Below are 13,142 nucleotides of genomic sequence, written 5' to 3'. Positions count from 1 at the left end.
GGAATTTATGCTCTTGGTGATCTGTTGTAACGATCCACATTAAATCATGCAAATCCTTGTTGGGATGTGCCTTCTAGAAATTGGCCTTCACGTGCCTCACATAGTAACGGTGGTAGGCATACAGTTCTTTCCATGCAGGCAAATTCTTTACAAACCTTATAATACCACCATGCCGATCAGATATTAGACAAATACCTGAATGCTGTTTGACAACGTGCTCTTTCAAGTGGTTTAAAATTGTGTCTACGTCTCTTGAATTTCATTGGCATAAATAGCAAAAGCTAAAGGAAATATACTTCCATTAGCATCTACTGCAACGACGATCAACAACTTAATATCATACTTTCCATAGACATAAGTGCAATCTATGGATATTACCGGCCGGCAATGCAGAAAACCATCAATTGCTGGTTTAAATGCCCAGAACATGTATTTGAATATATATTCTGGTATTCCCGGACTCCGCTCAAGTTTCCATTCAATAACGGTCTCGGGGTTAAAGTGTTGCAATGCGGCCATGTACTTGGGTAGAGCTGCAAATGACTTATTCCAGTTACCATAAATAATTTCAAACGCACGTTTGTGCCCGAGAAATGCTTTCTTTTGGTAATGGTACAGCCATATTCCTGGTGGACGGATGTAATGTACTCTTTAATCTTGTACCTTATGGACGCTTCAATGTGTGAAATCAGGACAAGAGAAATCAAGTCAACATCCAAGTTGAAGTGATTCCCACTCAATGTGTCCATTTCACAAGTGTGGGTGCCAATGTATTTACCCACTTTCCATATACCTGTTTTCTTCTTGCTCGCACGGAGCATCCAGTGACAACCCGTAAACTATCTATGGCAAACAACCTTGTATACATGCGGAGTTGACTCCCATACCGTCATCTCACGATACTTTTTTACGCTGTATATTTTCATCGCCCTGCTTAGGCGCATTTTATCAGGAAAAAGCATGCCCTTTGACAACACCGTTGGTCTAGACTCATCCCACATTGTTATCCGAATTTCGTCAATATCCCTTGTGAAGGCATCCATATCCGGCATACTTAGCAAAGGATCAAGGTAGGGAATCTCCCTTGAATGAAACAACACTTGGGACTCGTACACTCTTGGTCTAATGGAGGGTGGAGCATGCTCCTTCGTCAAATCAGGTCCAGCATTCTCTTCCTTCTCATCACCACCCTCATCAGGGAAGGGCGTGTCATCTCCGGACTCATCGGCATTGTTGTCATAATCACTATTCTCTTTCTGACTCTATGCATCTGCCAGATCCCGATTAAATATGTCGTCTTCGGGCAATTGAGTCAAGACAGGAGGTTCAACTTGCTCGTTTTCACTGTACAAACAACAAAATAATTATCTACTCAAATTGATAAATACTTTACATAAATCTATATCACTTCACTTACAAGTCGTAATGTGTTGACATCCCATGATGGACATTATTCTGTTGATGATGACTCCCGGATGGACCACCATGATCTAACACACCAGAACTACGCATACTCCAACTGGGCGTGGGTTCATAACTTGTAAAATTCCCCTGTGGAATATATGAGTGTTAATACAAATTCAATACAACAAAAATAAATATCGTAACACAAAGAAAAATTAAAGTTTACCACTCATCTTGTGGATTATGTAAAGTAGGAGAGAAATTATTTTCTCGTTCCTCATTCGCACGTGGAGATAAGTTTAAATCAGACCAAACTCTTTCAGCCGGAACCTGTTCGACAAAAACTGCTCCAGAATAACCACCCGATGATTGAGGGTTATCCCTGCTTTGCGCAACCTCATTATTGCGAACGTCTTCAACCTTCACGTACATTTCCAATATTTTTATTAAAAAAAATTTCCGGTATTCATCCGGAGTCCTCAAAAATAACTCCAAGTTTCATCATCCTCGATGTTAAACTCTGCGTAACAAGCAACCCCTTGCGGAGTGACAAAATACGGATATCTTTCAGTTACTTTAAGGTTCACCGAATGTTTGCTCACACTCATTTTGTTACACAATAACGATACCAGTCTATCGTACTCCATTGTAAGTGGCAACTTAACATCACAATGTGGAGATAAACTATATCTCACTAAGTTATTTACCACCACAACCTCACCTCCCAATATAATGAAACCCTTACTTTTCGCTCTTCAGACATTATGACAAAATGCTTGAGAATTTAACAAGAAGAAAAATTTAACAGGAGTTGAAATATTTCTGAATGGATTTTTGCAAAATCCTTAACGCCTTTAAATAAGGCAATGCCCAATCCGGGGGGTCGAATTTTTTGAGGTATAGCGCATTTTAAAGGGCGCTATACCCATTTGAATTATTGTTATGCCAGTTAAGCGCAAAAAAGTTATTGGTGGGCTCACAAAATATGTATTTATAAAAGCGTTATACCTGACAGTCTTGTTAAAGTCAAATCATAGCGCCTTTATAAAAAGCGTTATACATATAGCGCCCTTTTAAAGGACGCTATATATAGTGTGTATTTTTTTTTTCCTCTCATTTCGGTTATTTGATTCCAAAAAGATCATAAGATTATGGACCGAGAAAGGGGAGAAGTAAATTTAGTAGGAGTCTATCGAGTGGCACATGATTGGTCTGCTTCTTTCTCTTTCTCCAAAATCAAAGAGGGCTGCGTGTCAAATGTGGATTTGCTGCATGTTTTAGCCATGTGTTTTTTAACTTATTTGCTGGTCTCGATCGTCTTGTCCCGCCCAACATTGAGAAACTCTACCGACACTTCTCCTTTAATTTCCCTTTTTCTTTATTCCCACCTCTTTTCCTTTTCTGTCCTTTCCACCGCCGGGGAATTTAATCTCATTCCTCTGATTTATTTTATGAAAATGATGTCAGAGTAATCATTGAATTAACAAGATTTTCTTCTCCCATTCAATCTCTTCTATCCATATCGAGATCTGACTGATCCAATTTGGCCGGTTAAAAGTGAAACGCTTCCTTTTCTTCTTTTTTTTTAATTCTAAAAACTCAAATTCGAAACTTTTAATTAAAAATAAGGATCATATTCACACCACGATATGTAAGGTTAATTAACGAAATCTACTACATAAGAACACAACCTTTTCTTTTTCTCGAATATCATACTGCTTATGCGTGCATAAGTGTACCGAGTATTTTTTTCTTCTGTACTTTAGTACGGTTAAAAAGAACCTAAAATGAAAAACTTTTTGATTTCTCACCGCTTGATTTGTGTGTGAACAATTTTTTTGGTATCTAACTATATTTTATTAATCACCAAAGAGTCAATTACAAAATCATAGCTAAGCCAACTAAACTAGCTATCAAAACAAAGACACAAAACATCTGCCATAATAGTTGGCTCCTAAATAAACTAGAGGAATTTTCAAAAACTATTATTGTTTAGTGACTATTAACTTTCTATAACTACCATATATATAATTACTTCATATAACTACTATTCAGTTGTTACAGTTGTGTATTCACTGTATTCGCGCTGCTATATTCATGAATACAACAACAAAAAGTACCTAAAATCAGGACAATCCATCTGTACGTGCATGTATTCACATGTATTTGCGCCATGTATTCATGAATACAATAATGACAATCACCTTAAAAATAGGTATGTCCACATGTCTAATAACAGAAATAATATCAATTAGCGTGATGTATTCCTAATATAACTCAACAAAATCAATTCTAACATGCCTTATTATCTACCCAATTAATTAGAATGATTTTTCATTTGTATATAACTGTTGTATTTAGTGTGTTTCAAATTTTTTTTTACTGTTGCCTTCATTAAATTCAATGTTTGTATTTACTGTATTAGTTATTTTATATTCAGTGTATTCAAATGTATTTGTATTAACAGTATTTTAGTTATTCCTAATACATGTTATTACTTTTGTATTAAATATATTTCATTGGTTGTATTCACTATATTTATATTTGTATTTAGTTATTTTAAAAGTAAACGTATTCAGTGTTTATATTTTATTCTATTTTAATATTTGTATTCAGTGTATTTCAATGTTTATATCCTGTATTCATGCATGAATACATGTGTATTCAACTGTATTTAAAAAATAGAAACCTTCGAAATACATGAATACATGCAAAAAATAATGTATTTATACAAAAAAAATACAATGTATTTGAGTGAATTTGTACAGAATATGATGTATTTGTATAATTGTATGTGACTAAATAGCAAAGAAGAGAAAAAAGTTCGTCGGAGATGGCGTTTTTCGACCAAGCAAAATATTGTATACATTGTATTAAACCTAAAAATGGAGACGAACAAAAACTCTGGCCCTCAAATCTTCTCCGGCGTAAAAAAATATTACAGTATCCGACGTTCATGTTACCGTACCCATGCTCTACTCGGATTATTCTGACATCGTTTTTGCTCCTCACGCAGTGGCCCTAGCCACAGAGCGACGAGAGAGACCACATTGATTAGAAAGAAATATGTATGAAGCTATTTGCAATAATCAAACAGCAAAAGAAATCCTATGTTACAAATTATCTCATCTGAATGAAATTTCAGGGCATAAAATAGCTAGAGAAGGTAGGGAAAAGGAAGAAACTCTAATATGTAGCGTCCATAAGAATGTCTTCCATGTAGTTGCACATTAGATAACAGGAGATTTGAAGAGAGTGAAACGCAACATATTATCTCATAAGAGAGAGAAGGAAGAGAGAGAGAAAGAAAAATTCTAAGAGAGAATCGTGGTGTAATTGATAAAAAGAGAGAGAAAAATTATAAATAACGTATTTCATGTCTCAATTGTAGTATATACCATAAATAATTATTTTGCTATAAATTATAAAAGGTAGCTATAGAAAATAATATATTAAAATGCTCAAACATCCTGGAGCAGCGCGCACATTACATGTGTAGGCAATTCTCTTGCAATAACTTCATATCCTTTGCTTCTCTATTCAAATATTCTCAGGTTCCTTTCTACCCAGATGGAGTGCACACACTTCCCATACTTCGATCAGATAAAAAGAGAAGTACATAAGAAAACGGAAAAAAGGAGTTGATGGAAATGCAAAGGTACGGTGACAACTTTTAGTCTGAGTTAGCTAGATATTAAGCTACGTTTTACTTGAATAAAACTTAAAACTTATCCGCGTTTGATAGCTTTTAAATGTACATTATTTTGTGCAATATTAGCGTATTTCTTAATACGTGTGCTCATTAGAGGTTCAAATCATCAAATGATTATTCAAGAAAATCCTTATGTTATATATCCAAAGTTCCCTTGATCTCTTATTTAATCCTTTTGCTTGACGACGAAAAAAGTTCGAAAGTTGCTTCAGTTAAACGAAAGCGCGTTACTATTCAATTGTAAGTGGCCACAAAGATTATTTAATAAACTCAACTTGGTAAAAATTTTGAAAACAAAAATTCTTAAAGCTCACCATCGTTCAGAGAAAAAGAAATGGTACACCCTTGATTTCAACTTATGTGATAGATTAAATTGACACCGAGTTTAAGAATAGAAAAGAAAGACTTTGGAAATTTATGGTTGATATTAAAGGTCATAATATTTTTTTGCCTATAAAGAAATTTAAAGTTATATTGTTTCCAAATATATAAATTTATCATTCTTATTAGAACAATCTAATAAGAAAATAATGTTTACATGACAAGGAGTACTTGAAATTTTAAATGGTTCACCAAAATGTACAAGTATTATTGTAGTACTAGAATGATCCAAATTTACTACTTATCCAATTTACCAAGCAACAATTAAGGATTCTATTTTGGACTCGAGTGTAGATAATTAGTATCGATCGTGTTGTTTTTGAATAATGGCGAGCAATGTAATGCATTTACGGACAAAAAACGGGAAAAGAAGGCAAGGAACTTGCTGGGCTGCTAGTTTATCTGTAAGTAAAACTAAAGTGTTATTTACTGTTTTCATCTCACATCATATTCAAAAATAGTACTCCTCTAATAAGTATATATAGTACTTACAAAAGTAAAAATTCCCAACAACTGTGCACTCCATTATACGTACAAGAAGCAGCCCTCACCGTGGGCATTCCGGTTATAATAAAAGGTACGCTAGCTTACTGTACACAACACAATCGAGGAGGATCTCAACACACAGATCTCTACTCTCTCTTGTGCAGTTGTGCTCCAACTTTTGAGACATCTGAAGATCAAAGAAAGCAATTACATAAGAGCACATTAACGGACTTCAAGAATATACTAATCACATACTATGAGATTTAACCACAAAAAAAATGTGTACGTAGAAAGTGCAAAATTTTCACAGCGAGTTCATTCAACTTCTATACACAGTCAGTTTGGAAAAAAGATCATACTTATAAGAGATAATTGCATATCAATTAAGTAAAAAGCCTTTACCTTAAGATTCAAGCGCATAAGGTGTTTGCAGCAGATCATAAGGTGCCCAGAGGGTATCTAATGGACAAGGCCGGCTCGCGTCGAGTCGAACCCACGGCTTTCCTTTTCCACTCCAATGCAATAGGCTAACAGGACCAGGGTGCAAATTCCGGCAGAGACCTCGGAAATTATCTCCTCCAAGACCATGTTGGTTCCAATTATGATCCACTGGAGCAATATTTCCAGCAAAAACAAGCAGAAAAGGTGGTAACGAACCCAATTCATAAATCCTCATTCTCTTCTGAAGTTCCATCCATTCTACAATCTTTGTTGTATAATCTCCAGCTCTCCATCGTTTAAGATCAATGACCATAACACCCGTGTTGAAATAACAAGGCTTTCGATTTGCGAAAGTTAAAGAAAGTGAAGGGTTTGACCAGAAAGTGGGAGTGAAATAAGTAGTGAAATTTGCATTGCAGTATTCTGGTGCTGCTAGAACTGCTTCTTCGCCTAGAGGTGTTGCTGCCAGCTTGGCAATGTCATCTACGAGAACAAGGTCTGAATCCAGGTATACAACCTACATGGATTACAAATATGTTAGAAAGGGATTCATTAATAAGTGTAATTTTCTAAATTCTAGTAGAGTAATAATATTCGTCACCAAACTTAGGTCTACAAAATAATGCCCTTTAGCAAGTAAAAATGCAGCCGCTGAAAACCCTTTTCCGGTTGCTATTTACGACCGACAAAAATTTCAGAACCACGTAAAGTATACGACAGGAATTTAATCTGGTCGATAATTAAAAGAACTTTTAGTGACAAGAAGAATCCCTGCCGCTGTACCTGAATTCTTGCCAAATACCTCCTTTTAGCGATCGCATTTTTTCTTTGCTGATTATCATTTTGGTCACGATATAAATCCAAATCAAGATCGAATTTTACATTCAGCAATATTAATATTTTAAGTGCCAAACTACTCATTTTTTCATGTGCATTCACATATATATAAATATATACACACACATCAGAAAACATAGAAAATAATCAGCAATCAGGAAGAAATTAATTTATTAAAGCATATAACAAGGTCTGGATCGAGGTAAACAAACCTTTTGGATACATCCAGGAAGAAGATCAGGGAGGTAATTTCGAGCATAATTTAGAGGACAATCTAAAGCAGCGCGAATGGATGTAGATATTAATCCTGCCACACCGGAATCTTGGAAGGGATAAATTGTGAAATGAAGATAAGGAAATGAATTAGCAATTGTGATGTTGAGATAATTAGTATCAGCGGAGGAAGAAGCAACAAAGTGGAAGATAACATTTTCAGGGCAAGAAGAGTGTTGAAGAACAGAAAGAATCGCAGCCATTGACCCTCGAAGATAAGCTGCATCAAGAGTCATGGCTACATTTACTGCATTCTCAAAGCAAAATCCATTGGAGGTGGAATTAACGGCAGTAGTATTAGTGTCGGTGGAGTAGTGAAGAGAAGGGCAAGTTGGGGAGTTGTAAAATTTTGGGGCTTCTTTGAAATGGAAGTTCTTGGTATTGATAGCGCCGGCACTATGTGCAGCAAAGGAGATGGTCCATAAAAGAGAAATAAACGCCTTGATCTTGAAACTCCCATGTTTTGGCATTATGGAGCAGCTACATAAACACATAATTAAACAGGCACACACATTACTTGATATATATATCAAAGGCCTAGTGTATCTGTCAATCCCAAAATGGGCTCTACATTTCTGTCATCTTACTCCTAGTAAATAAAGTAAATAGTAGGAATTAAGCTATATACTAACTAACTAACATATTACCTACTATAGCAGTTTAGTTATCATATTTATCAGGTTACTAACTAATTATGATTATCGTAAAAATTTATCTATAATTACCTTATAAGTGACCTAATGGTGTAAAATATTTTTTTACATTGTCATAGCATATAATTTAAACTCAAGTAAATATACGGACTGATTGCTACAATAGAATTAAGTTATATGTAATGATCATGTAAAGATTTTTCACTAATCCAGTATGGTTTAACCTGTGATAATAAATTTGGTACCAATATTACCAGGTTACCAAATAAGAATAATGCTCATCATGAAAGTTTACGTGTAGTTATCTTCTCATAAGCGACATGATGCATGAGTATTTATTACACAATACTAGTTAAATTCAATACCTAGTGGGTAGGTTTTAGACAAAATTTTCTTGGAAAGACATGAGAAAGAAGACTAATATTTGACTTGAAGGAAAATCTTGGGAGATGAAAACGTAAATGTTGGTATCATGTGGCGGCAATGTCGCTGCCAACACGTTTTTTATTGCGGATCCCTTGTTATATAATGTACTTGTCAAGACAGTTTGTTTTCTTTAGAGATAAGCAAATACTTCTATCAATGTAGTTTTAAGGCTTCTTTAGTTCAGCCATCCATTTCCAGGGTAGCTCCACATCTGCCTCGTTTCTTTAGTTGAACGTTTTACCCTCTTATTCAGGCAATTCAAACATTAGAACAAAATTAAGTTATACACAATATATAATAAAAATCTTTTACATATTTAGTGCAGTTTACTCTACTATGTACGTACCAAATTAGTTATCATATTTATCAAGTTAGGTATTAGTAATGTTTATTACAAAGATTTATTTTTAATTATTTCATAAGTGTCTCGATTGTGTAAATATATTCTTTTTAGTTGTCATTTGCAGAAGTAAAACTTAAAATAAAGAGGAAAAACAGGGAAAAGGTAAAACCATGCAACACGTGTCAATTGTTTGAGGAAAGAGCTGCTCAACCTTTTTGTAACATTGAGATTTCATCAGACTTTTAGCATATATATATATATATATATATATATATATATATATATATATATATATATATATAGTCATATATATATCGAGCCATGAGACAGAATTTGGTTGTCGAGCTCGAGTCCCAAAAACCAATCTAGATCGAGATCGGCCAAGATCGAGCTCGAGACATTGAGGTCGAATAAATAGAGATCGGTCAAGATCGAGCTCAAGCCCCAGAAACCAATCAGGATCGAGATCGGTCAAGATCGAGATCGAGCCAAGAAACAAAAAAGTCGTTGTAGCCGCAATTAGAGGGAGAATCTCGGGAGAAATCACGGTTTGAATCAAGGAAAAGTTAATTAATTAATCTATCATGGGATCCCCACAATATATTTTTAATTATATCCAAAATGGGATTCCCCCACTATATTAAGAGTTGTTATCATTTGTAGAAGGAGAAATTCATTTTGGAGATATACAAAAAAGAGAGCAAATACTATCATTTTTTGGCTTTTGATATTTAGTCATATTGTTTCTTTTACCAATCATTCTTCACTCAATTTGAAGGTGATAAAACTTGATGGCTTAGGTTAACTAGTTCATTTGGTTTGCATTCATTTCTTTTACAACTAATTTCGATATTTATTTACATATCTTTCCCAATTGTATCAATTTATATCACGTATCCTTAAAACTACGTATAAATTCAACTCTATCCGTTTTTCGGTAAACATATATATATATATATATATATATATATATATATATATATATATATATATATATATATATATATAAAATTACGCATGGCTTACAAGCTTACTCCATCTACCTTTAATCAATTAATATTGAAGCATCACTTGGCGAATATCTAATGAATAAAGTAACTTGACATGCGAGATATAAAGGGGATCCACACGTCCAAACATCTGGTTAAATAGTCAATATCATGATAGAAAGAAGCTAGAAACTACCAGTGAGGAAAGTAAGTCATTAATAGGGCCATATTCACCTTTTCAAACCATGTGTGATGTGACCAAACGCTTTTAATTAAATGCTGAAATGTTAGCCCCATTTATTTGACACCACATATAGAACAAGATTTTTATGTTCGTCATCAGCTGAAATTATATGTTGCACTCTATATAGTTGTATGACCATTTAGTGAGATGTTTGTGCTTATGCTAAGCTGAAATTGGTCATTTAATACAAACGGTTACTAATCTTTTATAAAAAAAAATAAATGACACTAATCGTATAAGAAATTTTAACATATAACTTTAATTCGTTAAGAGAAAGCAACCCAAGAATAAATCTCCTTAATAATTGAGGGAACAACAATCTGAAGAAAGATCAATTCTCAACCACAAAACCCTTTCTATCAACACTTTATTCTGGCAAGTTAGACCCATGTTACCACTTATTGACAAAGGTATATTCACACATGAAAAATTATCAGAACTATAATGAATGAGTTGTTTAAAAATAGGGCCATTTATTGGCGATTGCGAGGATGATGAACAAATGATTGAAATAGCATGTGCCCTTCACATGTTCTTTAAGCCTCTACTGTAGCTCTTTTAACGGATCGTTTTGGGTCTCTCAGTTGTTTGTTTTTCCTGCTTTTATATTCACTTCGTTTGTCGAAACAACAACTCCCACTAAGGGGTATGAGGAGGGTAGTGTATATGCAGACTTTACCCCTACCCTAAAAGAGTAGAGAGGCTGTTTTCGAAAGACCCTCGGCTCAAGAAAACAAAAAGAAAAAAGGACAAAAGGAGACAATACTAGTATCGCCACAATAATCATAGGAAAAATAGGAACACCATGAAATGCAGAAGAAATATGCAAAGCAAAAGCGATAGCTAGTAAATAGGACATGCACTGAAAAGCGAAATAGTAAAACACAACATTATCACTAGCTATCTTAAACAAAAATCCTACATGGCTAGTCCCACAATAGTACGAAGTAAGTCAAGACTCAACTACATCCTAACCTACAACTCTAATACTCGACCTTCACATCTTCTTATCAAGTGTCATAAAAGAACAAGAGAAGTTTTACGATTCTCATTTCACATTATAATTGATACTCCCTTCTCAATTTAGATGACACACTTCTTTATTAGTCTATTCCCATAAGAATGACACATTTCTATAATTGGAAAAAAATCAACTTTAAACTATTCATTTTACCCTTAATTAAAAGTTTTTATAACCACACAAATGTCAATGGCTCACAAAGTTTTTACCCCTTAAGCTTTTAAGACCACAAATTTTAAAAGTCTTTTTTTTTCTTCTTAAAACTCCATGCCGAGTCAAACTGGCTCATCTAATTTGAAACGGAGGGAGTAATATATTTGATGCAATTCAGCAGAATTTAAGATCTGATTAAAACAAAATAATTATCAAACTCGGATTCTATAAAAATTTAAGCTCATTTTAAAATAAAATTAGACAGTATAATTCATCATAAGTTTAATAATTTACCCAAGTGTTACTATCAATTTGATGGATAAATGTTACCAATGGTGAATCAATTTCCTTAATTTTTATTAGTACGGTGCATATACTGCCACATAAATAGGAAACTCTTGGTTCAATATTTTTCTTTCAGTTGTTATTGAACATAGTTTTCTTTTCTTTATTGGGTTAATGGAGGAGCGAGAAGTCCAACTGAACAACAATAGTTTGATGACATGAAATTCAAACGAACGTAATCAACACTAGTTACTTATTAATCAGGGAATGGAAATTATTGAAATCGGAACACATAGGATATATGGTGTTGTCAATTACTCAATTAGCATTGGATCGTTGCCGACAGCAAACAAGGAGCCATACACGTTGTCACAGTTGTGTCTCCGACACGCGCGACTGTACACAGAAGAACACGTAACAGCTTCCTTATAAAATCATTTATTGCTGCATCGTAAACTCTGGAATTCTGCTGGGATCGATAGCAAAAGAGAGATGAAAAAACCTTCTTGATGTTCAAGAATCATCATAAATGTTCCCCTATTTCACTTCCTTCTACTCATCTTGTTATCCTCGCATGAAATATCAGTTCGCGCTAAGGCTGTCCAACGGGACGGGCCGTTTCGTTCCGTCCCGTTCCGTTCTGTCCCACTTAATTCTAAACGGGATGGGCCCATGTTAAACGGGACATGGAATGGGACGGGATGGCTATTTCGTCCCGTTTGTCCCGTCCTGTTTCGTCCCGTCCCGCCTGTCCCGTTCCATCCCGTCCCATCCTGTCCCGTCCCGTCCCATCCCGTCCCTTCCCATCATGCCTGTCCCGCGTCCTATTTTTTTTTTGTGCATTATATACAAGAAACTTGTAATCCTGCTTTTCAAGGTTTTCCTAAGACCACGGTTAGAAATGATGTTTTTAAATTTCAAAACGAATATTTTCAGTATATTCGTTGTGCATTGTTTCACTTAGATTGTAAAGTGTCTATCACATCTGATATAGGTCGTAGTCCTAATGGTTGTGATTATTTAACTGTTACATGTCATTGGGTTAATCATCACTGGAACATGCAAAATCGTATTATTAGTTTTAAATTTGTTGATTCAAAACACAGTGGAGCATATATTGCAACTATTGTTCTACAAATTATTGATTTTTATGGACTAATTGATAAAATTTTAACTATCACCTTAGATAATGCTTCTGCTAAGTGGTAACACAACTGCATCAACTAGCTTAATGAAATGATTGCAAAATTAATCCAACTTATGCACCGGCCATTAATGAAATAATTGCAAAATTTAAAAAGTATTTTTTTCCTATTCCCCAAGTTTATTTAATTTCTACTATACTTAACCCATCTTTAAAATTAAGAGGTGCAAATGGATTTGTTCGTAAAATTTATGAGAATTTAGCAATTCAAGAAAATGAACAACCATCTCTCGAAGACTGCCAAGCTAACATATATTCTTATGTTAGATCAATGTTTGATAAATATAAAT

The 13,142-nt window shown here is 34.4% G+C and overlaps 2 protein-coding genes across 2 annotated transcripts; both read right to left on the bottom strand.

Moving 5' to 3' along the window:
* Positions 1-243: 243 nt before the first annotated feature.
* LOC138905598 (uncharacterized) lies at positions 244-749 on the bottom strand. The gene is made up of 2 exons (XM_070194118.1): positions 617-749; positions 244-533 (listed from the first exon to the last, which is right to left on the bottom strand). Exons 1-2 carry the CDS (start codon positions 747-749, stop codon positions 244-246), a joined length of 423 nt encoding a protein of 140 aa, XP_070050219.1.
* A 5,145-nt stretch (positions 750-5,894) lies between these two features.
* LOC104087120 (probable galacturonosyltransferase-like 1) lies at positions 5,895-8,125 on the bottom strand. The gene is made up of 3 exons (XM_009591522.4): positions 7,474-8,125; positions 6,386-6,941; positions 5,895-6,170 (listed from the first exon to the last, which is right to left on the bottom strand). The coding sequence occupies exons 1-2, from the start codon at positions 8,026-8,028 to the stop codon at positions 6,387-6,389; spliced, it is 1,110 nt and encodes a 369-aa protein (XP_009589817.1). The 5' UTR covers positions 8,029-8,125; the 3' UTR covers positions 5,895-6,170; position 6,386.
* Between the last annotated feature and the right edge of the window lie 5,017 nt (positions 8,126-13,142).

Source organism: Nicotiana tomentosiformis, chromosome 2 (genome assembly GCF_000390325.3).
Source record: "Nicotiana tomentosiformis chromosome 2, ASM39032v3, whole genome shotgun sequence".
Classification (NCBI taxonomy): domain Eukaryota; kingdom Viridiplantae; phylum Streptophyta; class Magnoliopsida; order Solanales; family Solanaceae; genus Nicotiana; species Nicotiana tomentosiformis.
This window is presented reverse-complemented; position numbering and strand designations above follow the sequence as displayed.